Source organism: Branchiostoma floridae, chromosome 9 (genome assembly GCF_000003815.2).
Source record: "Branchiostoma floridae strain S238N-H82 chromosome 9, Bfl_VNyyK, whole genome shotgun sequence".
NCBI classification, from domain to species: domain Eukaryota; kingdom Metazoa; phylum Chordata; class Leptocardii; order Amphioxiformes; family Branchiostomatidae; genus Branchiostoma; species Branchiostoma floridae.
In genome coordinates, this window is record NC_049987.1 from 12204425 (window position 1) to 12232013 (window position 27589).

At 40.0% G+C, this 27589-nt stretch overlaps 2 protein-coding genes and 1 long non-coding RNA gene across 10 annotated transcripts in view; 2 read left to right on the forward strand and 1 right to left on the reverse strand.

The window, feature by feature from the left end:
• Positions 1 to 2877: 2877 nt before the first annotated feature.
• LOC118422471 lies at positions 2878 to 10589 on the forward strand. 2 transcript variants are annotated; one of them, XM_035830077.1, is made up of 10 exons: positions 2878 to 2967; positions 3124 to 3717; positions 4979 to 5056; positions 5286 to 5516; positions 5792 to 5920; positions 6097 to 6327; positions 7088 to 7315; positions 7501 to 7617; positions 7831 to 8088; positions 8234 to 10589. In XM_035830077.1, the coding sequence occupies exons 2-10, from the start codon at positions 3346 to 3348 to the stop codon at positions 8327 to 8329; spliced, it is 1740 nt and encodes a 579-aa protein (XP_035685970.1). In that variant the 5' UTR covers positions 2878 to 2967; positions 3124 to 3345; the 3' UTR covers positions 8330 to 10589. The 2 variants fall into 2 exon arrangements, with proteins under 2 accessions (XP_035685970.1, XP_035685969.1); XM_035830076.1 differs by having other exon boundaries at positions 2879 to 2967; positions 7498 to 7617.
• Positions 10590 to 11636: 1047 nt separating this feature from the next.
• LOC118422470 (zinc finger MYM-type protein 4-like) overlaps positions 11637 to 27589 on the reverse strand; it is a 29020-nt gene continuing 13067 nt past the window's right edge. For 5 of the 7 annotated variants that reach the window (XM_035830070.1, XM_035830074.1, XM_035830073.1 and 2 more), the window contains 17 exons: positions 25523 to 25714; positions 25295 to 25404; positions 24992 to 25123; positions 24385 to 24545; positions 23491 to 23556; positions 23065 to 23186; positions 18443 to 18578; positions 17880 to 18070; positions 17447 to 17603; positions 16805 to 16960; positions 16387 to 16482; positions 15775 to 15926; positions 15170 to 15308; positions 14641 to 14777; positions 13769 to 14003; positions 13092 to 13203; positions 11637 to 11912 (listed from right to left, as the gene is read on the reverse strand). In XM_035830070.1, coding sequence (XP_035685963.1) covers positions 11726 to 11912; positions 13092 to 13203; positions 13769 to 14003; positions 14641 to 14777; positions 15170 to 15308; positions 15775 to 15926; positions 16387 to 16482; positions 16805 to 16960; positions 17447 to 17603; positions 17880 to 18070; positions 18443 to 18578; positions 23065 to 23186; positions 23491 to 23556; positions 24385 to 24545; positions 24992 to 25123; positions 25295 to 25404; positions 25523 to 25714 — 2481 coding nt within the window. In that variant the 3' untranslated portion in view covers positions 11637 to 11725. Of the gene's footprint in view, positions 11913 to 12279; positions 12491 to 13091; positions 13204 to 13768; positions 14004 to 14640; positions 14778 to 15169; positions 15309 to 15774; positions 15927 to 16386; positions 16483 to 16804; positions 16961 to 17446; positions 17604 to 17879; positions 18071 to 18442; positions 18579 to 23064; positions 23187 to 23490; positions 23557 to 24384; positions 24546 to 24991; positions 25124 to 25294; positions 25405 to 25522; positions 25715 to 27589 lie in introns of all 7 variants that reach the window. The other 2 variants (XM_035830069.1, XM_035830071.1) reach the window with 2 other exon arrangements.
• LOC118422474 lies at positions 18731 to 21163 on the forward strand. The gene is made up of 2 exons (XR_004831910.1): positions 18731 to 19324; positions 20017 to 21163. It is a non-coding gene; the product is annotated as an uncharacterized LOC118422474 (long non-coding RNA).

Consider the following 27589-nt stretch of genomic DNA (forward strand, 5'->3'; position numbering starts at 1 on the left):
AGGATTTTTGAAAAGCGTTTTCAGATAAACACAGTGGTATTATTGGAAATGTCTATTGGTAGGCAGTTGTAAACAAATCCGTTTTCAGATTAATTGCATTGTTGGGGAGTTGAATGTTTAAAATGAACCCCCTATAACCGCAACCTAACATGAGGATTTTTAAAATGCGTTTTTAAATGGCAAACCATGGTATCATTTAAAAAGGTCTCTTGGTAGGGAGTTGATAACTGAAATCCGTTTTCAGATTACTTGCGTTGTTGGCGAGTTATGGGAGTTTAAAGTTATCTCCAGTGTAACCGCCACCTAAAATGAACATTTTTGAAAAAGCATTTTTAAATGGCAAACCATGGTATCATTGAAAAGGAATCTTTGGTAGGAAGATGTAAACTGAAATCCGTTTACAGATACTAGTAGATTGCGTTCTTGGCAAATAATTGGTGTTTAAAGTTGACCCTCTGTCATTGCGACAAAAAATGAGCATTTTTGAGAAGCGTTAAAACCATGCTATCATTGAAAAAGTCTCTTGGTAGGGAGCTGATAACTGAAATCCGTTTTCAGATTGCTTGCGTTGTTGGCAAGTTATGAGTGTTAAAATTCAACCCCTGTAATGGGATAAACGGGTGCTTTCTTCTCGAGATATGATTTAAGAACTACCCTAACCCTAACCGCTAGGGTTAGGGTTAGGGTTAGAGTTAGCGTAGTACTTAGAACCAACATGGCTAAGACTGGGTTCTAGTCGGACAAACTTGGTCTAGTCGTTGAAAAGGGCTCTTGGTACCTTCATGTAATCTGAAAACCGTTTTCGAAACAAGTGCTTTCTTCCCGAGATATGAGTTAAGAACTACCCTAACCCTAACCGCTAGGTTCTGGGAAAATTTCAGTTTTGGACCCCAAAAATGTTCGACAGGTCCGCGCCTTTGCAAAAATGCCATTTTGGGCCCGAAACGGGCCATGTCGGTCCATCTGGGAAAATTTCAGTTTCGGACCCCAAAAATGTTCGACAGGTCCGCGCCTTTGCAAAAATGCCATTTTGGGCCCGAAACGGGCCATGTCGGTCCATCTGGGAAAATTTCAGTTTCGGACCCCAAAAATGTTCGACAGGTCCGCGCCTTTGCAAAAATGCCATTTTGGGCCCGAAACGGGCCATGTCGGTCCATCTGGGAAAATTTCAGTTTCGGACCCCAAAAATGTTCGACAGGTCCGCGCCTTTGCAAAAATGCCATTTTGGGCCCGAAACGGGCCATGTCGGTCCATCTGGGAAAATTTCAGTTTCGGACCCCAAAAATGTTCGACAGGTCCGCGCCTTTGCAAAAATGCCATTTTGGGCCCGAAACGGGCCATGTCGGTCCATCTGGGAAAATTTCAGTTTCGGACCCCAAAAATGTTCGACAGGTCCGCGCCTTTGCAAAAATGCCATTTTGGGCCCGAAACGGGCCATGTCGGTCCATCTGGGAAAATTTCAGTTTCGGACCCCAAAAATGTTCGACAGGTCCGCGCCTTTGCAAAAATGCCATTTTGGGCCCGAAACGGGCCATGTCGGTCCATCTGGGAAAATTTCAGTTTTGGACCGTTCGACAGGTCCGTAGCAAATTTTTCCAGTGTTGAGGTCTCATAACACAGTATTTATCCGCGACCCCCGTCCCCAAAAGTAGTTCGTCAGAAAATAGTGCCCCGCAGTACTTGCAAAGGCCGTAGTTATTCTTGTGTGTACAACAGCGAGGTGGAATCTGTGGTGAATGGTAGAGGAATACATCGGTATTGATACTGTATAAGTCATTTCGTTGCTTCTTCGGCCTGGCGTGGACTTGCGCCTTGATACTGTTAGGCCATGTTGATTTGATTATATGGATGACATCCGCGCTCGCACCAATTTTCGGCCGTTTCCAAAAAACCACACAATAAATTGTGCAAAGCAGCTGTAAAATGAGCACAAATATTCCGTAGAATGAAAAAAAAAAGGATCAGAAAACAGATAACTAATGCCATAGGATGCCAAAATAAATCTAAATTGACAGAAAGAAAAAAAAATCTATTGTTGGTAGGGGAAGGTACCAGTACAGAAAATTCAGGTCCAGAGGATCATTTCCACCTGGACCTTATTGTCTGTGGAAACTTGAGAACAGGCAATACCCAAAACAATGGTATTATTGGTCAATTTTGCTACAAAGGAATCTGTTTGGTGGATTATTAGACTCCCACTGGCATTTTAAAATCCCATCTCCATATAATAAAGGCTAACTGTCTCTGTACCTTTGACTGTAGAAACCTGGTACAATTGACTATAAACTCTACTTGACTTCGCTCTTGTTGTCTTCTTGGCCCCCGGTAATTAGACCCCAAATGCCTGCCGACATAGTGTGTCCATTTTGTAATTGGCGAAACATGTTCCTCTGATTTTTTTTCAGGTCTGCTTTTTTCGGATTGGTCCAAGAAAAAAATGTTTTGCACCCGTATGATGTACTGGTCCCTACACCTAACTGTTGGTATACCATACTATGTGTGTTTAGTCCTATGTTCAACCTTCCTGGCCACTTTGATTTCATACTGAAGGCAACTTTTTTTTTTGGCCAAACTTTTTTTTTTATTCGCTCGCTCGCATCAGTTTTGGAGTTCCCAGAGGATGTCATCCATATAATCAAATCAACATGGCCTTACCGGCACTTCCTTTTCGTCTCCTGCAGTTCCATGACCTCCGCTGGGGGTCAAATCAAAGTGTCTTTTATAGAAAAAAGAGCCGGCAAATCTATGCTCATTTTCAGATATTTTGTAGGTTGTACCCTCAACTTCAACATACTAAATTCTTGTAAATTGTATCTGCACCTTACTATAGGTTTTGAGTCGTAGAACCACCTCCCCATAGGCGAAAAACTGTGTTCTGAGATTTTGAATGTTCATCAGCACTCATGCAGGAAGTAATGTGTAACGTTATATTATGGCCGATTCCACTTTTATCCGGGGATGTGCAAAGTAAGTGCGCTTTTGAGCAACCTAGATCAATAATACTTCAGTCAAGGGACAACTTACATGGATATACTTCGATAATGATTTGATAAATTTAAGCTGATCATTTCACGTTTTACTTTTGTGTCATTGTTATTTAGACATATTTCCCCTCCCATATAGTGATCACTTCCCAAGTTTGAGGTGACCTTTCACTTTTGACCCCGATAAATGATGCAAAGGCAGATGGACAGGTCGACACCCCATAAGAAAATCAGGGATGAGAACTAACTTTACAAGTTCGTCGTGATGTGCTACATGATCTTCTTGACAAGAACGTTTACATTAGACTTGGTTCGGCAGCACAGTTTACCAAGCCAGTGAACAAGCCACGGATTTCCAACCATGCCTCGGATGAAGCTAACAGCAAGATGGAGGAGAGCACAAGAGGAGCCCCAAGAGGCTGATGATCATGAGAAGTGCCGCGTTCTCGATGGGGTTCAAGTCAAGAACTACAGACTAAACGAGACACCAGACCTAGAGGATACAGAGAAGTACAGTGGTAGATATAACAACAGTAGACAATGTGATGCAGCATGGAGGACAGAAGTTTCAAATATGCCTGCATTAGACTTAACGTTAGAGAGAGTTGAAGGTGCTCATGAAGAATGCAGGACACCAGCAGAGACTGTTATGAAGAAACGCAAAGTGGAAGAGACACAAGAAGAACTCAAGAAATGCTCTGCATCAAAGAAGGTTCATACTGGTGTGCTGCAGGTAACGTTAAATGTCATTAACAGGAGGGGTCCAAAGTCCGGTAGGGGTCCAAAGTCCGGTAGGATTTTAAAATCATTTTTGCGGAGATATGCATAAGTGTCTGCACATAATAAGTGCAACTTGTTATGGACTAAACCTTGTTGTAAATAACTGAAAAGTCAGAGTATGTGTCCAAGTTGGTAAGCCCCAACAGATAACGATTGAAAAAAGTACACAAGTTTGACGCCTTCCGTGCATGCTGACGAGCGAACATATCGAGAACATGGCCCGGGAAACTATTAAATAATTCATCGTCAAATACGAAATGTGAAAAGATACCTCCACAGATGAGAAAGCTATCTATAAAACTTCCTAAATAAGCACAGCTATGCCGTGTCTTTGCTTTTATAGTTGGATAATCGGAGCTGAATTATGCCGCATGTTCACGGCCCTGTCAACCCCGCCATCTTTGCCAATCACCTATGAAGGAAGCCGAGCGATGCTCAACACGATGGAGTTAGTCAACCCGTCAGTAGAGTACCAATCATTCAAGAAAATCGATCCCTACCGACTAAAGAAATCCTGTAGTCATTTCTGCTGTTAAAAACGAGGTTGAAGCAGGAAATACAGAAGCCGAAAGTGAAAAAGTGTAATCGCAGGCAGACGTAAACAAAGTGCCGCCATTTTTCTTTTTGGCGACAGGTTGGTTTCACCGTGAGAGGTAATCCTTGTAAGTAAACGTATTTAAATATGCATCGTAATTCAAAATATTGCATATATTTGTGACAAAAAATAGTATTGCATAAGCTTATTGTTATTTTGCATACATAGGATGCTTAAAGATATGCAGAGATGGATTGGTTGTTATCTTATCGGAGTTTGGACCCCCTTTTTTGTGTTAGAACGTTCCACTGAAACGCAAGTCCAAACCTGCCAAAACTTTCGCGCGCTGTCAAAGTAAAGTTCGGAATGCTGCCGTTAAAGGAAACATATGTCTGCACAGCTTAAATCACAGTTATATGGTTGTTAACAAGATCTTAAATTGTTTTTGATGGGTTCTCAGTAAAACGTACGATGACAAAAGCCATGCGCATTCACTTAGAACAGTTACCGGACATTGGATCCCCCCCGTTACTGATAATCCATCCAAATAATTGTCCCATTCATAGATTTAATGAACTTGAGTTTTGTCTTTACAGATGGTCTAACAGTGGACATTTCGGGCTTTTCCTTTTAAACTTTTCAATTGAAAACTTCCCCCCCACCATTTTCCTCCTTCCAGACTGAGGACCAGCTGACTGAACTTGATCATCAAATTTCACAACAGGAGGTCCCAAAAGATAGTGAGAAAGAGCTTAAGGTAGGAGCATGTTGTAACTTGTATTACATTACTCATATTTCCAAGAGATAACATAATGTGTATCTCCATTCTCTGTCTTTATTAGGAACTAAGGGACAAGCTAAAACATCCAGTCATTTTTCTCTTTGCTAGATATATGAGCATCGTTATATCAGTATAGATAACTCTCTACTATTTTGGATTTTGATTAATGAAATTCTTTTTCATTTCCATTGGATGTCTGTTGTAGTGTTTTGCCCAGGACACCATGAATGAGCTGCTGGGGATGTTTGGTTACGATGGTGTGGATGAGAAGGAGGCCAGGAGCCTACACGTGAGCTCCAGCTTTGTACCCCCACCCCCACCGTCAGTCCCTCAACCTCTCCCCACCCAGAAACAGGAGCCAGGAACGGCTCCCCTGGGTTGTTGCACATTGTGTAAAAAGACATTTAAAGGTGCAGCATTGGACTTTGTTCTTAAGGTGGGCATACTGTCTGTAACCTTTGAATTCCGTTCTGTGCGTTCTGTAGTTACTCAAGTATACATCAGAACATTTTGTTCAGGGAATCTAAAGCCTAATAAAGTTTCTTATTGGCACTTTCTGTAAGTAGTGGATGGGGCGGTCCAGCGATTATGAATACCGGGTATATGAAATCTGTCCATATTTGGGCTTACACATACAGAATGATGAATTTGTACAAAGTGTCTATACACTAACTATAATTAATTTTTTTTCAAATTTGTTACCATCTGCAGTTGAATGATGAAACACAAGCCTACTGTAGTGCAGATTGTCTAAGAATAGGAAAAGCTGCCAATGTCAGTAACGCATCAAAGTCCAACCGGTCACAGACTATTTCCAATGAGACAGGAAAGAAGCTCAAGGTAGGAGATATTTTATACCAAATCACCTGGTAACACTGCACTCTAAACCACATACTTTGTTTGAACGTTACAATTCTATAAAGTTGAAAGTTTTGACCCTTGTTTAAATTGTTTATATCTCTGGGCTTAAATATTCATCCTCTGATTCAAATTATTGGTTTGCTCCTCCACTCCAGTGCTATGACCAAGACACCATGAATGAGCAAATGGGGATGTACAGGTATGATGGGTTTGATCAGGATGCGACAAGTAACCTTCAGATGAGCAGCAGTGTGGAGCAGACACCATCATCATCTACACCTCACCGTGGACCTTCTCCTTCCCAGGAGAAAGAAACAACTCCAGATACCATCAAGTGCTGCATGTCGTGTAAGGTAGAAACAGCAGAGCTGGACTTTGTGCTCAAGGTGAGGATCCTATTGAGATGCTTCTAGTGCTTCTTCTTCTTCTCGATGAGCCACATATTAACTGTCTTACTCCACTACCTTGCACACAGGTATTAGTAAACAAGTCAGCTTGGATGCTGGGTAGGGCTGGATACAGTGTATCGGTAGAAAGAAAATCGGACCAGAAAAAATCAGTGGAAGGGATGTTGGACCAATTCGAAAATGAGCAGATAACATATAACAATACATGTACAAGAAAAGAACAAGAGTGAAGTAGAGGAGAGGAGAGTTGATAGTCACTTTTAGCAGGCTTCTACAGTCAAACTTGGTCTAAAATGGGCAGTTGTGTAGTTTACAGGACTCGGATAGGATTAGGAAACAATGGATGTCGGATACTACACCAAACAGAATCCTTTGTAGTGAAATGGACCATTGTTTTAAGTATTGCCCATTCACAAGTTTTCACATGCAGATAATTAGGTCCAGCTTCAGGTCTGGACATTGACCTGATCCTCTGGACCTACTGCACCCTATATAGCTACCTGTACCTGAATTTTCTGTACCCACCCCTAATGCTGGGTTGTGGTACATGTATCAGAGCAATAGTAGGAGTAGTATCCAGTATTTGATTATATTGCTGCTCTGGTGATTATACTGACACGGGTAAACAGTCATCTTCACACTGTGGAAGAGGTCGGAATAATAATATTGCATCATTTGTTCTATACAGCCACATTCACACAGTCACAAGGTATATCCACCATTTTTTTCTACTCCACAGTTGCCTGATGGAAATCTCCAGGCATACTGTAGTGGGATGTGTCTGACACAAGGGAAAGCATTGACAAAGAAGATGAGTACTTTATCAGGGGCCTTCAGGCCTTCCTTCAGCCACTATATGTACAATCACAACAAGAAGAAAACATCTCCAGCACAAGATGGTAACACAGTATCACACAACAAGCAGTGTGCAGGGTCAAGAAATCAAACCAAGATTGAAAATAAACAGGTCAGCTTTAAAATGTTCTCTATGTGAAATATTTTGCAGTAGTTACTTGCTATTGAAACATCAAAATTGGCTAATGGTGGGCGAATGTAAAAAAGCAGTATTTTAACTTGCACACAAATTCTTTTTTGTGACTTCTACTTTGATTTTTCCTGATTCTTTTTTTCAAACTTGTGTTCTGACAGAAGCAGTCCAAAGCTCTCAAGTTTGTTGAGCCCCTGGAGGAAAAGAACACCGTACTAGCTACTCAGGGATGCTGTGTATGGTGTAAGAACACCTCTGCGGCACTGGACTTTATACTTAAGGTGAAGAGAATAATTTTTTTTTGTTTGAAAATTACTATAATATGATACAAATGTAGTGGGTTAAACTTATTCTTTGTGGATAATCATTTAGACTGGTACAGTTTTACATTTACTATAAATTTTATATGCAAGTGATGTTATAGGCTGATAATGGGGTATGTACATTTGTATAATATTCCTTGATAAACATTACAACTTTATTTTCATCCACAGTTGCCTAATGGGAAACTTCATGCCTACTGTAGTGCAGTGTGTTTGTCAAAAGGAAAAGCCTCCAAATCAGTACAAGTAGGAAAAAACAGCAGCACCTCTCAGTCCATCGGCCGCCCGCCCAACAGGTGTACCCAGGACAAGATGTCTCTAACACGAAATAACAGCAAAGTGTTCTACAAGGACCAGGGTGCTGAGTCCAGGAACCAAAGCAAGCGTACAAAAACCACAAATTCTGTCGTTTTTTGGCTCTGTCACTGTGTGAGTTATGCAATATTTCTTTTCCTTTTGATCCTTGAAGTTTGAAACAGATTTTTGAAGTCTATAGCACTACTGTTGGTTCTGTGGACATGCAGAAAGAGATGGATTCATACATTTTTTTGTCTGTTCTTCTCCTTTTTTTCAGTGCAAGAAGACTGTCCCAGGCGACAGAGTCGTCACATCAAACAATGAAAAGTTCTGCTCTGAGGTCTGTGTGAGTAAATACCAGAGGAGGCAGTGAAACGGTCAAAACCACCTGTACAATTCCAAACCTTCCAGAGCACATCTTAGTGCACTGATGATGACATCATGGTGTGTCCAGTGTGTTCATCCTGTACAAGCTCACAGTAACTTTTGGCCAACTGAACTGCTACTCTAGACTGTCAAAGGAGACGAACATCCCAGGACCTACTTCTCAATTTTAAGAAGATGATACCTCTGACTTACCTTAACCATATATGATCATCATGATATATATAATCTTCATTTTCCTCCATGACAGTTTCTTGGCATGCCAGACGGAAAAACGTGGAAAATGCTTTTTAATTTTGGCCACAATTTATCATTATCACAAATTTTTTTCAATCAAAACCATTTGTATATATGAATTCAAAGAGCATACTGTTCACACAGCAATACGTTTCATGTTCAAAAAATGTAAATCATTTTGCCCTTGATGACGCATCCTCACATAAATTTTGTTAATCATAGAAGCGACAGTAGTCATAGTACAAATGTAGGATAGAACAGTATTGCAGGAAACTGGATTTGGCTTGGTAAGCGAAAGTGGTACTGGTTTTGTCTGACAATGTTATCCTCAATCTAAATGTTCCATCATATGTACATTTTGTACCTCTGCAATGTTTACATTGTGTTATATACTATTTTAATAAATGTATCCCAGTTGCAGTGGGTACTGAAAGATTTTATCAGCCTTTTCTTTATAGTGGCCACCTTATTAGAAACTAATACAAATAAATTGTAAATGTACTTGACTATTTGAGGCAGTCAGTCTTTACATGATGCCATCAGCTGTTTATTCTTATGAAACAGAATTACCTTCACCCGTGGGGAAGAAAGTTCAGCAGTCAGCACTGGTATGGAACACCTTTGTTCTAGTACTGACTCCCTCAGGTCTGGACTTGCAGAGCCACACCTTGTCTCTGTGCACTTGACCTTCTTACTCCCATCAGTGCTTGTGTGCCAGGAATAATCTCCACTTAGCACTCAGATTCTAGTATAAGACGTAACCTTCTTAGCATGCAGGCTCTACAAGTACCAGCTGGGTATTTTTCCATTCAGATTCATCGCTCTCAAATTCTTGTAGCTATAGCCAGCTGCTAGAAAGTGTCATCAGCACTTTTTATCTTGCAATCACAAGAGAAGATATTCAAGGCCATGTTGAGAAACAGAGATTGCTTTATTGTGCAACGCTGCATAAAATGTACCTCATAACATCAACTAAGCCTAGAACAGCTCAAACTAATGGTTATACAGGCTAACAAAACACTGACTGTCCTTTTGCTTGTCTTGACAGACGTTGCTATTTGAGTGGTCATCTATTACAATCTACAGATTCACAATGCTAATAACTACATATATACATGAACTATGCTTGGGGCTTAAACATGCCGTGTAATATTTGCATAATAAATTGTATTAAGTTTTCATATGACTGTCTATATGGGAGGTGTGCTACCAGTACATGTATCATAACATTCATACTGGATTAAAAATACTGGCATCTCATTCTATCATGAATCAACAAAGCACATTTTGTAACATTGGCTGTTGTGCTATTTCTGTTTTAGAACTGATTTAAAAGATAACATGAACATTTGCAGAGGTCTGATTAATCCTAATTCTGTACCAACAAACAGACAAACAAAGGCTATGGAATACACTTGCAACAGTGTTGCAACTTGTTCTACATATGAACTTCTGCATGCTAGGTTACCTGTGAACTACTAGTACATTGTATATGCAACCTGTAAGAAATATCCTATTGTACTTGGCCCCAAATAAATGTATGAATTATAGACCCAACAGAATTACTAAACAAACAAGGTGCCTGTCGGTGTCTGGCTCATCATAGACATTGTTACTTTGTTATGGTTTTTCCATACATAAAGAACTTGGAATATTGAAGATAGTGTTTAATCACTGAACTACAGAAGCCCTACCAATATGTACAGCTATATATACAGTTTGACAAGCACGATGAGGCAGTTTAACCATCTGCAACTTACCATTCTAATTGTAGAATGTCTACAAACGTTCACTGATTTCCTTAAGGCTTACAGAAAAGCTTTGTTAGTGTAAGTTCTCGAGAAGGTTTGTTTTTTGCACATTGCAGAATTGACAAAGACATACCGGATAGCCAACTACATTCCATCATGAACTCAAGATAGGCCATCTGCCCATCTGTGACCTATGGCACTGCAGCAATTTCAAATAAATGAAAAAAAGTGGCTGATATCCTATTACAACAACTTCTTATTCCTACTTCTCATGGTGTTGTGATTCTATATAATGTAATGAACTTAGATGATGCTAAATGTGTGTTTCTAGTAAAACGTTTGCAATTTTGACATACATTGTAATTTGTAGAGAAACAGTAAAGGACAAAATATTTTAGCAACCTTTCATACAAGCTATGCAATTAGGCCATGTTGATTTGATTATATGGATGACATCCTCCGGGAACTCCAAAACTGATGCGAGCGAGCGAATAAAAAAAAAGTTTGGCCAAAAAAAAAAGTTGCCTTCAGTATGAAATCAAAGTGGCCAGGAAGGTTGAACATAGGACTAAACACACATAGTATGGTATACCATGATCCTCTGGACCTGAATTTTCTGTACTGCTACCTCCCCCAACCAACAATAGATTTTTTTTCTTTCCGTCCTTTCACATCTTATTCTTTGACTTTAAATTCATATTGGCATTCTATATATGGAATTAGTTATCTGTTTTCTGATACTTTTTTTTCAATCTACGGAATATTTGTGCTCATTTTACAGCTGCTTTGCACAATTTATTATGTGGTCGAAAACTTTTTTTTTTTTGGAAATGGCCGAAAATTGGTGCGAGCGCGGATGACATCCATATAATCAAATCAACGTGGCCTTAGTTTTAGTTGGAAGTGATGACCAAAAAATAACAAGAAATAAAAGTGAGTTTTCTATGTCTAAACAATAAATTTATGATCTCACCAGAACCTAAAAAAAACTACTAGTATCTTGGTGGAAGAAGCCGAAATCTGCTGTACACAATATTTGCCCGAAGTCAATGAATCAACTTGACGTTCCCTGCTTAACTAGCCCTTCAACATTAAAGATGGTATCTCACTACACTTGGGGCACCGGTGCGGCACTGTGGGAGCTCGTTTATTTTTTTTAAACTACTGCGGCACAGTTGTGTTATTTGTGCTGATTTTTTATACCTCCGATATTGCATAATACGTAAAAGTATGACATAGAAGACAACAAAATACACAAAATGTAAGAAATTCGTTCTGTATCTCTGAAATTTATTGAGTAATCTTTCGAACCCCCCAGTGTTGCACCAGTGTCCCAAGTGCAGTGAGACGCCACCTTAACATTGTATTGATGAAGCAGTTGAGCAGGAGGGAGAGGGTTAAGTTTGTACTCCTGCCTCTTCATGGATCTCACAAACCTCCTTCACCAGCAGGTTTCGTGTCAGCATCTTCTCCATGAGACTGTTGTCGGCAGGCATGGTTGAGTACCACAGCGGGCTGTCAGGCACACACGACCGCTCAGGCAGCAGGTAAAACAGGTCATTCCGATTCCGTGCACTTTCTGGGCTACAGAAAGGAAGGGAATTTGTTTTTTACTTATAGGGTTAGCTTTTGCTTTTCCAAATAAAGTCTTTGCTGTGATGAGACATTTCCTGGAGATGTAGCACACATGGAGAAGACTTTTATGGAAATTAGTACTACTAATCTAATCCATGTTTCTCATCAACATCTAAACTAGGAGTATTTCAAACACTTGTTAGTCACACTCAGAAATAGAACTGTAACGTTAAAGATATATTTGATAGAAAATTTTAGTTGACTTCACAGCAAAATAGTTTGTTTTTTAAGAATGGTGATGAGAAACAAGAAACTGTCTCTGGGCAACCAACCACTGGTCCACAGCAGCTTCATCTCACCACAACCTAATACTCACTCAAGCTTGGGAGAAATGAGAGTATGATCAGTCTTCCTCAGCCTCCTGTAGAGCATTTTGAATGTCCTTCACCATCAGGATACGGGTCAGCATCCTGCCGGCCAGGTCTTCAGGCAGGGACTGTCGGGAGTACCACAGGGGGGAGTCGGGGACACACGAGCGCTCAGGAACAAGGTAAAATGCGTCCTGACGGCCTTTCATCCCTTCCGGACTGGAACAAACGGGTCATGGTTTAATATAATGGTTGTAAGGGATGGGATACAAGAACTGGTTCTGGTGATGTTGCTGTGTTATGATAGACCTGCCAGGTGGTTCACTAGTATCTAAGAAGAGGAAGAAGGATACTGAAACTATTCAGACTGGAGAGGGTCATGAAGTACAAGTACACTGGAGGTAAAGACTCCAGCATACCATATCTCCCAGCAGCAAGGGGCTGTGCTGAGGAAAAGAAGCCATATGAGGCATTGTGAGTACAAGAGATAGGAGATGGAAAGTTAGAGGGAACAGTGTAGATCAGTGAAGAGGAGGTGTCAGTCAGTATCAGAAAATGACATTGTTGTACTGTTTTCACATAACTGGTTTTCCAAAGAAAAATGAACCACTAATTAGCATTTCAATGTTTCTACCATTGCATTTCTATTATGCAAGACAACAGCAACTCCAGCAACTGGATGATTTTTGACAGGAGATAGTTTCCAAAATCTACACAGCTGCTTGAAAAACTGTCTTGTTTATATCTAGATGTCTAACTATCATCAATGTAGCATTTGCAATATATTCTTTGTTATGTCAATGTTTCCTGTTCCACTCACCACTTGGACAGGTAGAACTCGTACAGCTTGACAGGACACCTAAGGGGGATCTCAGTGTTCTCAGGTATCTCCAGCACAGGGGAGTCATCTCGCTTCCTCTTTCCTGACACCTCTGCAGGTAAAAAAAAACAAAGCTGACAAACATGCACAAGGAGGCAGCAATTGCCATGGTCTTAAGCATAGAAATTTCTTGCATTTACACTGAATGAAAAGAAGCAGACATTATTTATACCTCAGAGTAAAGACACTCGTTTTACGCAACCACAGTTTTATTTCCACTGATGTTTCAGGGCAATCATTCAAGCAATCTCAAATTATTTATACCTTTTATAAACACTTGAGTTCTCTTCTTTAACTTAAAAGAGAGGTGAAATCTATCCAACTTGGACACGACAGCAGTCAGCTACATCCTCCAATGCATTTGATTCATGTTTTAGTTTTTCTATGTTCCTTTTAAAGCTTCTGAGTCATATGTATACAAACCTAGAGATACAGAAACCAGTTCTTGTGAAAATGTTCCTCCTTGGCAAATATAATATATAATTGATGATATAGATAATGATGTTTAGCATTTCTAGAATTAGTTATGACTGAAAAAAAATTAGGTATTTCGAGGAATCCGTAATTCAGCAATAGGCTGATCGAGATTTTTAATCCTAAAAAACATCAAAACAAACCTTTCTGATTGGGTGGCTGGTAGAACCTGAGGTACACACTGCGCTGGTTAGGCTTCCCTGACGGGTGTTTCTTCCAGTGCTTCATGATGTGAGAGAAGGACAGCTTCATGTGTTCCTCAGGGGTGCGCAGCAGGAAGTGTTTGGTGTTGAAGTACAGCAGGGTGTTGAGCAGGACAAACGGAGAGTGGGCACCCAGCTGTTTACACTCCCACAGGATCTCCTCTTCAATCCTCCACTACAGAGGGACAACATGTTTGGTATTGTCACACCAATAAAATACTTGTTCTCATTATTCTCTGAGCAAAATGACTGAAACCAACAGAAAGATAATCATGGTTGTTCAACGCACACCACTACAAGTGAACTACCAGTAGCTCCGTACCCTAGTGCTTGACTGTGGCCCATATTGAAATATAGATGGGCACTGCTTATAAACCAAAAGGTGTGTGAAGGATATTTCAATATTCTTGGTTTAAATTTAAATTGTTCATATTATTATTTCATACCTTTCTGTTCAAATGATTATTTCATATATTTCTGTTGAACATTATCATTCATACGTTTTGGTTGATTTGATTATTTCACACATTTCTGTTGATATGACTTTCGAACGTTCTATTGATGTACATGTAATTCTTTCTTTCTTTATTAAAATCAACCTTACAGAGATTAATTCTTAGCAGAAGCACCTCTGAATGCTGTTGATCTTACAATGTGACTCAGAGTAAATTCTTACAACAACTAGACAATGCATGGCATACACAGAATTGATGACTTGTATAATGATTTCTGTATTTGCTGGATGGTTCTTACACCTTTGTTTTATTGAACAAAAAAAAAAGCATGACAGAAAGAGATAAATCCTATCTTACAGGAATGATGCCCTCCAGGCTGACCCTGGTGAGGTACTGTTGCAGCAGACCATGCAGACTGTCCACAAACTGCATGTAGTACACGTCAGTGAAGATGTTGTCTATCCTGCCATTCTCATACAGGTACTGCTGCAGACCTACAGGTGCAATGCACAGGTGTGGTTAGTACTGGTACCTCATCTCTTGTTCTCTAATTTCTTTACCAAGACTTTTACTTTAAAAAGACACACACAAAAGCTGATGTCTTTAAGGGAAAGCATAATTTGTTGCAGATACAAGGTGTGGAACTGCAGTTAACTGATCATTGATATAATTTTTACTCTGCATAGTCCCAAGCATATTTAGATCACACTACATTTATTTTAAGTATCCCCTACTGCTGAAAAAAGTTTTGTTGTTATTCCAACAGACAGCAACTTGAGCAAGCAAATTTATTTCTTAAAAACTGTCTTCCTTAAAATTTGAAATGTGTTAAACGATACAAGTAGGTTGAACACCAAAACCATCCAGACTCAGGACGATCCCCTACCTAGACAGAGGTACAAGACACTGTCTGCTGCATACTCCTCTCCATTGGGCTTGCGGACTTCTTGTACAAACTGTGAGAGGGCAAAGTTCATCTCGTACGCATTCATCTGCAGGATATCCTCCTTCATCCTCCCTCCTCCCTGAGGAGACAAGCAGAACTTGTTCAGTTTCTATTCACCATGTTGTCATCTGTGCACATTACATCATAACTTGTCCAGATATTTGTCAACATTTAACTGCTAGGCTAGACTTTCACAACCTTCTCCAGACCACAGTTGGGCAAGGTTGCCTACTAGTCTTTTGTATAGTTGTGTGCAATGGCCATCTATGAATTTTTACAGATCAAACTTGGGATGTCATTTTCTTCTTTGATGGGATCAGGGTACCAAACTGGAGCTAAAATAGGATAGCTTCCGGGCTACTCCCAACCCAATGCTCCCATGCTTGGGGAGACGAGTGGTTGGTAGCAAACCAGTGTAGGGTCCTGAGTTTGTGACAGGGGCTAAGATTAATAAACTATTCAAAATACAATTAAAAAACAAACCAACAATAAAATTAATGCTAATTAAAAGATCAGAAAGTTAAGAGATGTCCATCTTCTGCTACCTTCATGTCTGCCTGTGCAGTATTCCTCTGTATGGCCCAGTGGCGGAAGGCGTTGACCCCGTAGGTGTGCTTGAGGTGCATGCCGTCAGCAACACCAAGTGGAGCAGGCGACGCAGCACGGGCCTCAACAGCCTGCCGCTTCCTCGGTCGGCCTGCAGGAAAGTATTCTCATCAGTTATTTAGTAGTGGACAGATGTGTTGTAAAATGGGCTACAGTTCCAAGCATAAAAGAACATGTATCAAAGTACTTTTATCTATAGAAAAAAACAAAAAGTGAGAATTTAAGGAATGGATTTAGCTGGTCAGAAATCCAAAAGAGTAAAAATCTACAATAGTTTATTTGTCAACTTATCAACATGCCATACAGTTTGCAACCTCATGGATGAATTGGTGTAGTAACACTACATTTAGAGTTATATAGAGCACAGTAAAATTACTAACACATTAAATAACAAGTGTAGTTTAAAATAAAAGTTTAAAGAAGATTTGCAATTAAACGCTATTATTGCTCATAAAGTAGAGTGTAATTGTTGGCTGCAAATAAACCAACAGAGGTATGCAACACATGAATGTGTATCAAATGACATGTCAGATATGATTTTCTTGCTTTACCTCTCCTAGACCTGGCACCCTTGCTGCGCTGCTTGCCCCTCCGTGGAGTCGCAATGGAGGAGTCATCGATAGTAGACAGGCTATCTGATGATTGCTCTGCAGATAAGAGGACAATGACAAAATTCAAACAGAAACCAAAATGTAACAATAATGCCTCAAAGTAAGATGTTCTACAATCACATACAAGCAAACTATTAAGAAACTTGATTTTCATAGTAGAGATAGATGTACATTGGCAATTCCTATGTTCAGACAGCAATTTAATTGGTAGCTATCTATGCCTTGCGACATTTGTACTTTCGATCTATGAAAGATTTTCGAAGAAATTTACACTGCAGCAAATAAATCTGGCATATCTTTCTTCACAACATAATCAAGAACAAAGCTTTCAGTAAGTAAATTTTTCATCATGTCTTACCTAATGCCAGGTCATTCTCCAAATCAAGTAGAGGCTCATCAAAAATCCCGCTCATTTTCTCGGCCATGGCGAGGACGTCGTGCCCCAGTAGGTTGGACGGGATGACGGAGGCGGCATCCTCCAGGGACAGGTCCGTGTCTGGTACCGCATCTTTCACTGGAACATGTGTACAATACCTAATGGTTGCAACTTTTGTTTCTGTGCATGCAGGGTTTTGTCACTGCTTCAATCCAACATGGTAAATAGTGATAATAGAGAGAATAATGTATTCCATAGCACCTGAGCTGCCACTACCAGCCAGTCATACCCACCCAAGAAAACGCACCTCTTTCAATGTGGAATGCGTCAGAGGTTTAGAAAAGTTTCCATGAACTAAAATGGTAAGGACATTGATTCCAACGTCTAAATCCAGCCTTCAAATTTTCCATACCGGCACATGCCGCACAGGTGAAGTGCATTCAAAGAAAAATTCTATGGAAGCCTGTGTGATACGCGTTACGAGTAGAAGTCTGTATGACACCATATGACTTTATTCAAATTGCACCAGGGACAACACAATGTGGCCAATAACGAGCTGATATGGTGACCATATACACGCACATCAACTACATAATCATAAAAAATATATAAAAAATGCCTTACATGCAGCCAGTGAGTCTGGGATGTCCCCATCCTCAGAGCTGTCCTCCTTCCCCACCTCTGCTTCCTTCTCCTCCTTCTTGGCCTGCTCATCCTCCCCAGCCACCATCTCTGCCATCAGCAGGATGTCAGCTTCAAATGGGTTGGAGGGAATCTTCTCCTGTAAGGGTTAAAGGTCACACAGTCAAGATGGCAAATAGTAGTGGACAACCTCAAGCAAAAGCCAACTATACACTCTCATGCCAGACCTTCAGAAACAATGTGGATTTTTCTAAGTATGAACCTCCAGCCTGCCAAGGTAGCTGTGTGGCATCAAGTCTTTATTGGTTATCAAGTTTGGCAGTAGGGAGAAGGTTAAACTGACTAAGGTATCAAAAACATCTAAAGGATATGATAAAGGAAGTAAAGAAAGGAAGTGTCATAAAGCACATCTTACCTTGATGTCTTCCATGGTCTTGAGGATCTGGTCAGTGTTGTGTGCCAGGGTGGGGATCCACATGGGCACAGGGACGGGCAGGGGCATGGGGACGGGGTGGGGGACAGGGTTATTATACATCATCATGGGGACAGGGACAAAGATGGGGACTGGTATGGGAACCACCACAAGTTTGGGCTTCCAGTCATCATCTGTGAAAGGGGAAACAGAACATTCAACATTGTCAGTGCTCTTGTATTCAAGTTCTTAACTAGTGAGCAATTAAGCCAAGGAAGTAAACCTATGATACACAATGTTCTTTTTGATAAGGAATGTTAATAGTTTTCAAACTTGGTCCCAGAGACAACCTGGTGCTTGACAAGTTGTGTCATCATATCATATACATGAAATGACTGTGTCAGTGACATTAACATATTTTAGTTTGAGTTTCACCAATCTTAATTTTTTCAATTTGGCAATGGTTGAATCAAAGATATATACAATGCGAGAAAAGTAGGTTTGTCAGTAAATATAAGAGGTTGGAAATGTTCATCTCAAACTACAAACTGTAAGTCTCAGCCCACCTGTAGATGTGCCCTTAGATGTTGTGTGAGGCCTGCAGGACGTGGCCTTGGTCTGCATGAAGGGTCGACACTGCAGGGACTTGTTCCTCAGTTGCTTGGGAGGTGGGGCAGGGGCCTGCTGTACCACCACCTGTGGCTAGATGGCGTTGTGATAGAGGGGCATTCATTGTCAACATTGTCTGAAACTCTGATACACACAAGGATTACATAAATTTAGTCTACTGGTTTTCCATTAACATTTCTAAACTTCACCGCCTTCAAACAGATATTTATCAAAGTAAATGTGTTTAAAATTTAGTATCAGTAGTTGAATAAAGTCTTTCTCTTACTATTTGTGCAATTTTTATTAAAATACCTTGAATAGTAAGCGAGAAATGGCCCATCGGGCGACGCGAGTTTCGTCCGCGGGGCCCCGTGCACCCCGCGCCCGCGCGGACTTGCGCGGCGATCCGTCATCACTTGGAGCTCATTTCCCGATGACGTGTACACAACAGCCAAGAAAGCTAGCCACCAATTTGTAGCCAACAATACGAGCTTCAAAATGACTACTGCCCATCGAAGCTACGACCTCCGAGTCAAAAAATATCCGCAAGTTAAACTTTAAAAGTGAAATATCTCTCGAAGTTACCTCCCTAAAAATTTTCAAGGGCATCGATTTTCTAAAAATTCAGAAGTTTGCCGTCATTTTGGTACTAGATTCGCATATTTCTGACCAAAAATGGTGCTAGAAACATGGGGCTACATTTACCATACCTCGGCGAGTTTGGAGAAAGAAATCCAAGATGGCGGACGCCGGCGGCGACGATGACGCACGCTACCTTCCGGGTGCGATTCCCGCGGCATCCGACGTCACTGCGACCGCTGATACCTCCCAAAATCCAGGTAATATATTTCTTCAACATTTTTGTGGAATATTTAGATAGTTAACGGCTATTTTGTTGTAGATTTTGCCGTATGAATATTGGTAAATATTGTACTCAAATACGTGTACATATACTACAGCATAGCTTGGTCTCAGAAGATCGTTTTCTAGCTCAGACACTGTGTTTAAGTTGATTTTTGCGGGAGAATATGGGCGATTAATTTTTTATTCTGAAGGTCCCTTTAGTAATGTTATGCCACTTTTTCATCTTCTTGTCACTTTTTGATATCGTAAGCCAAGATAAAAATCCGTGGCTTCCAATCGGAAGGGGGAGGGGTGTGTCACAAGTTGTATGTTTTGTTTGGCATGCATGCATCGAGCTACGACAATTTTTTCCTTTATGTTTAGATTTGGAATTTGTCTTAGCTTTCTTGGTTGATTCCATTCCTTGTGACATTTCTTTTTTCATATCAATATCTATATCATGATAATAAATGTGTGTATTACGGTGTATATAGCTGTGCATATATTGTTTTATGTATATCAGTATGAAATTGTAAGTATATTTTTATGTAATGCTAAATTCTTTTATTGTTGGTTAAATATTCTAAGTTACACTATACTTGTACATACAACTTGTGGTTAGTGTTTCTGGTTGGGTTGTGAATGTTGCTCAGAAATCTAAGTTGCCTTTTCTTGTTCAACTTTATAGGAAACACAAAACCAATTGGGGAGGCGTGTGAAGAGGCAGGCATCACACTTGATGTTCTCCTCACTGCTCCAATTCTACTGAAACAAGCCAGGACCAAGCCTCCATGAACCATCCAGTGCAGTCCACATCACATGATGCTGACCATCAGACCTTTGAGGAAGAAGATGTGTCAAGGCTCAATGCCCAGTTTGCCATCAAACCAGCAAAGTGCAAACAGTGAAGATGAAGTAGTCGGAAGTGTTACAGAAACACCTGAGGGGAACATGGAGAATGATGAAGAGGACTGTTTCACTGATACGGACTCTGAGTTAGATTAGAGTGAATTGGAAAGTGAGAATGATAGTGAGGAGGAGGAAGACGAAGAAGAAAGGGAAGATGAGGATATCACTGTGAAGCAGTCCACTGTGACTGCTGTACCAACCTGAAAAAGAAAAAAAAATTGAGTGAGAACATGTTAGAATATTTACTGCACTGTTGGCTATAGACAACGTATCTGTGATTAACTTGCTGGTAAAATGATGAGCAGATAGATTCTTACTAAGAATTCAGCTTGTCTAAAACTAAGCCCAGGGTAGGGAAATCTGTTCTGGCTGTCAAAGGTGATACTAGTACTTGCATAATTCATTATATGGTCATACACAGTAAAAAAATCACATGATGTCAGAAAACTCATATTTAATGATAAAATACATCAATTCTGATAGCATATTTGGATTCAGCAGGTGCCAAAACCCCCTAGGAGTAAAGTTTGTAGAGTTTGATCAAAGTAGTAATGAAATATTGTAATTACGCATATTTAATGAGGGGACTTAGAAATTATCGCGCCCGAAATCTCGTTTAAGGTCATAAAACCATACTTCTTGTTGAAATGTGTCAATTTTGATATCATATTTGGATTCAGCAGGTCCCAAAACCCCCAGAATGCAAGCTTTGCTGAAATTGATCAAAGCATGTTAGAAATACATTGAGTTCGCATATTTAATGAGGGGACTTAGGCGTTTTCGCGACTAGCTTGTTTGGCGCACGGCCTCTGAAATGTCAATATTTGCTATAGTTCAGGATTACGTAGCTCGGTAAATAGTGATACGAGGTGACTGTTTTTTGTACAAGAGTTAATATCACCACATTAAAGTCTTTTAAAGGTGAATTGCTGGCTTTGTGATGTTCTGTTGTCGATATATAACAGTATGAAAAAACAATAGAAATGGCATATCTAAGAAATCCGTAAAATCGGAGGCTCGAATTTGAAACTTAAATGGTCTGCATGAAGGGTCGACACTGCAGGGACTTGTTCCTCAGTTGCTTGGGAGGTGGGGCAGGGGCCTGCTGTACCACCACCTGATTGTGACTGGCATACAACAATTTTAATTTTTTGTCCAACACCCCTAGTCTGATACACACAAGGATTACATAAATTTAGTCTACTGGTTTTCCATTAACATTTCTACACATAGTGAATACCCTCTCCTTTTATTTGCGAATAAGGTAGGGTGGTTCAGAAACCAAAGGAGAACTCATATATTCATCCAGGCTGACAGAATGGCCCTGTTTACATTGTTCATGTCATACCGCTGTGCTTCCACTGAGATACACTTTGATGTAAAGAGACAAACTGTAATATAGCCTGACATATTACAGTCTGTCTTTTTGATACCAAATTAAAGAACATAATCAACTAGAGTTCCACGAACACATACCTTTGCCAAATAAACCAGGTTTGTTATGTAGAATGATGTCTGTAGACAAATGCGTTACTCATTTCATTTTCTTTATAATTAAATGCTTGGAGTTGGTTTATAGAATTTCGGCATTTATTATGCAAATTAGATCCCAATTTACAATTAATTGATATCAAATCGTATCAAGCATTACTTAAGCTATCAGCATACCAAAAATCATGATGATCCTTTGATCCATTCTTGACTTATTCTCTTTCAAAGTCTTTAAATACACCTCTTACTCTCTTCCCTCTTTCTCAGTTACATATGTGACAACTTTGATGAAAGTACTATAATGGAATGCAGTGGATTTATGAACTTTTCCTAATCAATTATGCAAATTAGCTGTTAACTTGCATAATAAGTATCACATTATATAAGTCTTCATTTAGGCTATCTACATGCCGAAAATCATGACGATCCGTCAACACGTTAATTAATCTCATTAATTATGCAAATGAGATCATCATTTGCATGATAAATATGTATTGACATTTCTCTCTTTCTCAGCTACATATGTGACAAGTTTTAAAGCCCTATCATGGAATGTAGTGAATTTATAAAATATCCTCATTAATTATGCAAATTAGCTGTTGATTTGCATAATTGTTATCTCATTATGTAGGTCTTCACTTACGCTACCTACATACAAAAAAACATGATGATCCGTCAACATGTTCATATTTTCTCATTAATTATGCAAATGAGGTCATCATTTGCATAATTGATATCTGTCGACATTTCTCTCCTTCCCAGCTACATATGTGACAAGTTTGAAAGTCCTATCATGGAATGTAGTGGATTTATAATTTTTCCTCATTAATTATGTAAATTAGCTACTGATTTGCATAATTAGTATACCATTATGTAAGTCATCACTCATTCTATCTACATACCAAAAATCATGACGATCCGTCAACACGTAGAGTTATTCTCATCCAAAGTTTGAAAGGAAACCGGCGCCTGCAGTTCCAAAAAAGCCGTTAGGGGGCCCAAACTCACAGCACTTACTCTCTGCCTCGAGGGCTATCTACCACTCAAAAATCATGATCACAGCATGTCCAGAACACGAGATATCAAAAATTGAGGTTCTGCTGCAGTACCTTAGCAAGCCACTAGGGGGCCCATTATCGAACTTGACCTTCGTTTTCCCGACCCCTACCCACCTACCAAATATTATCGGGATCCATCCAAGACTTCTTGAGTTATGCTGTTAACAGACAGACACACACACAGACACACACACAGACTCACAAGCCCAAAACATAACCTTAGCCATTCTGGCAAAGGTAAAAACAACTCTCAGCTCCACCTAAGCATCATATTTTACCTGAGATTGCTGCGGCATCTGCTGCAGAGGAGGGGGTTGTCTGGGTGAAGTCTGAACTGGTTTGGAGCCGGTTGCTGTCCGGGTGCCGTAGCTGTGGGATGGCTTGGGTGTCTCCACCACTGCTGTCAGAAAAATCAGCGTTAGAATGTCAAATACTGACATACAGAATCACTACATACAGAACAGGACAGACCATGAAAATAACAACTTGATAATCTCTTCAACAACATGTACAACCAAATAGTCATAAATACATACATTGTAGTTGGTCTTGGATGTACAGGTCGACCCCAAAGTGCTTATGAACTCAAAATACCTCATATCATCTATATTGTAGTCTGACCGTTGATTTACTTCAACATGAAGCTGACTGGTCATAAAATTTTCCTCGATTTATCTGTGCATCTACTCATTCAGTACTCTCACCTTGTGGTCCACCTGCCAGTGACATCACTGATGAAATGATGGGAGTTGATGTCTGCTGGGATGTTCCTGAAAAATGATGAAATACAAACAAGCAAAAGTCAGTGAGTGCATTATTCTGTTGCAAAATAAACATGCAAGATGTCAGAATTTATCTTACAGTCTGCATACGTAAGTACATAGTATGATCTCCCATATATCAGTCTTTAATCTTCAAACAAAAAGAGACTCCAACATAGGATACACCACTTCCATTTACAGAAAAATAGTAGAGCTTTAAACATGTGTTAAGATGTGACCATAGGCATGGTCAGGAAAGTTATCAAAGACTGTCCTACCTGTGCTATTTCCCTGTGAGGAGAAAGGGGTGTGTAAGGATGAGGTTGAGTAGGGTGGGGGTGGGGGAGAGACAGGTGGGCAGATGGGGGAGGGGCTGAGGTTGAAAGGAACCTGAAGAGGTGCTGAAGAACACAGGAAGGTAAAAATGAAATATTTTCACAGATAAGGAAAATACAATGTCAAAAGGAAGGCTTAGCTAGAGATAACAGAAGACAGTGAAGACAGAAAAGTAAAATAAAAGCACCAGAAGGGAAGAACTGATTAATGGCAAAACTATATAATACTAGTACATTGTGTAATGAGTTGAACAGAGCTGTAATTTGGGGGCCAAGAGGGAAACATAGCAGAATCTGAAATTCTGTTGATGATAGGGGTGGGTTCCGGTACAGAACCGTTTTTTCTTGTTGGACTGGTCCAGAAAAACTGGACCTGAAAAAAATCAGTATACCGGATGGAGGACCTGGACCTTTTCCTCTGGACCTGGACCATACCTGGATCTGAATTTCTGTACCAGTTACCACCCCTAGTTGATGTGATATAATGACAGATATGACTGACCCCCTAAGGAGGTGTTCTCTGGTCCCTTCTGAGTGGACATGTTGGGGAAGTTCTGCTGCATGTAGAACTGGAGCAGGCAGGTCTGGTTACACACACGCTTCATCTCTCCTCGCCACACAAACTTCTCCGCTAGCTTCCCCTGTCTCTTACACCCGTCACATCTGGAAAAAGAAATCAAAGATCTCATACTTCCATGATTGGCTGCCAAATCCTCCTCAGGAAATTGATTCAGGCTAGGTCATTGGCGGCCTATTTGATTAAATCATAGACACATTTCAGGCCAGGCCTGCACCTGTTATCATTGTGAGTTATTGTGCATTTCTTCTGTTATGCATTTTGGGAATTTCTCGCTAATTCAGTTCCTGAAGAACTTCGGCCCGGGGAAAAACCAACCTTCCCATCCTGCATGTCTCTAGTTATACCCTTTTCTGTCTCACACCCACATACAGTCTGCAATATTCGAATAACTGCAAACACACACCAGGGCAAGCAAACAAACAGACTGACCAAAAACAATACCTTCATTTTCATGGAGGTAAGAACACACATCATGTTAGCAACTTGGAACTTGCAATTGGTGCACTTAGAACACTTCTTGAGTATTTACCTGGCCACCCCAAAGTACCACATGGTGTACTTCTCCTTACAGTCGTTACTGCAGAAGTGCAGCTGTTTCCCCTCGACTGTCTTGGTTGGACCCTTCCTGCAAGTCTGGGCACAGTAGTCACACACAATACACCTGTAGAACAATATACAACAGAGCTTAATGCCATATAAAACCAGATGGATTCATATACTGTGACAGGGGCATTACACATACTATTATTGTTCGTAACAAATATGACTGCCCCCTCCCCCACAATTTGATATAATTTTCTACTTTTACTGCTACACACAATACTATGATTACCTCAGTCCCAGCTTCTTGGCAAAGTCCTGCTTGAAGAGCAGCTTGCAGCCCTCACTGCAAAAGTTCTTGGTGCTTCCAGAGAAAACGGTGGACTCATAAAGGATCTTCTCCTGTAGAAAAAATTGTTAACATTTTTCTAAAATTTCCAAGGGCTACATTAAAGTTTGATGAAATAAAATATATTCACGGACAAAGATTCAAAAGAAGGATTTTTCAATTTATACCCACCTGGTGGCAGTAGTCACACTCACACACAACAGAGTTTGCCTTCTTGAAGTCCTCACTACATCCCTTACTGCAAAAGGCCATGGGGTTCCCCTTGTACTCAAATGTCTCAGGTCTGTTGTTGAACCAACGCTTGCACTGGGGACAGGTGAGGTGTGGGCCTGTTGGGGGTTTTGGTGGCTGGGGAACTGGCACCTTGATTTGTGAACAATTTCATCAGGTCGGTTAAAAGTTCTTTCTCCACAACCAAGAAGCTACATTAGTCAACATTTGGCGACTGTCTCTCACCTTTCTCAGGTACATGTAATAATGACTGAAGCTAAGTGTCAAGAATTGTGTCCCAGTTATATCCTCCTATATCACCGAAAGATCTTTTCTATTCTGGCACTTTGAATGATGGTTTTAACAATATCTATCAGATAGCACCAATCATACCAGAGCTCATGACGAACTTCATCCAATTCATACAGACCCAAAGTTTACTAACTTACAGGTTTAATTTTCCTTAAAAAAAATAATTCAATAACTGAAAGTGCGAAATCTGGATTTTTTTTGGCCAATCTGCAAAACGCAAAGTGGTCTTGCAAGAATCATGAGAGCTCCTTCACAGAAGGTACAAGGCAATCAGAGATGGCAGACTTTGCCTTCTTTGCATATAATGCTGCATTTGTGATAGCAGCCAATAGATGCACTGAGTTCAGTCAAGTAACTCATAACATTTGAAAGTTTGTATCTATTTATTCATTATTTTGCAGTGTTTTGACAATGCAATGGCATGTGTTCCACTGTATCAAGCTCTTATCAGAAATAAATATTGTAAACTAAGCACATACAGGTTTACAGTTTACAGAACTTGGCAACATAGTATAATATGGAATCAGAGATAGTAGAACCCATCCCCTTCACACTACTCAGTACAATATGCACTTCTACATCTTCATACATGTACCACTTTGCAGCCCTTTCAGTTCATGGGTTATTTTGTGAACATGTTTATAAACAATGAAACAGTATCATTGGCTCAATTCTAAGCAGTGTATGAAAAATCTTGCCCTAAGAACATTTGGTGTAATTTACTAACATTTGAAATTAGTAGATTGGCCAAAATTGGGATGAAACATACACACGAGTAGATATTTGGGAGAAGTAATAATGCTTCAATCTTATTAATGCCTCAATCTTAATCTTATTTCATTTTCTAACAGCCTCATTTTAAATGGATAAATTTTCTACCATGGTTATTGCAAATAAAGTTTATTTTGATACATGTATCATAAAGCTGAAAGCTAGTAGCTACATGTGAACCATATTCTTATGTCATCTAATAGACATGATAATGATGATTAAAAATGAAAGTAATCATCCATCTTGCAAATTCAGTCAATCGTTCTTTCATTCATCAATCACTCAATAAAACATAAGTAACAAGAATATGAACAGATGCAACAAATAAGCCAGTAAAAAAAAGTTTACAATACAAAACTAGGAGATATCATAACAGATTCCTCTGATGAAGTCAGAGTATCACATATTTCTTCTGTTTTGTCCTTGTCTTGAGAGAACCTTTGTATTCTCTGCTCAGGCGTCTCTTTAGCACGCCTTTCAGCAGTCTGATCTCGCATCTTGTCCAGCCGCTGCCTTCGCTGCTCTGCTGTCTCATTAGCACGTCTCTCTGCTGCCTTTTCTCGCACTTTGGCCAGCCGCTGTTTTCGCTGTTCAGGTGTCTCATTGGCACGTTTTATTGCAACTTGATCTCGCACTTTGGACAGCCGCTGCCTTCGCTGTTCAGGCGTTTCGTTGGCACGCCTTTCTGCGGTTTTGCCTCGTGCCTTGGACAGTCGCTGCCTTTGCTGCTCAGGTGTTTCTATAGTACGTCTCAATGCATATCTTCTCTTGTTTTGAACCAGCCTGCAGAACAAGAGATGTTTGATGATTATGTTGTCCTGATATTTCACAATTCATAGCTTTGATTGCATTATTACAGTTAATTGATGTTTATCTTTTACTATCTTTTATCTATCAAATGACAATGATCACCTGATATCCCTCTTCTCCCCTGTTTCTTCTTTC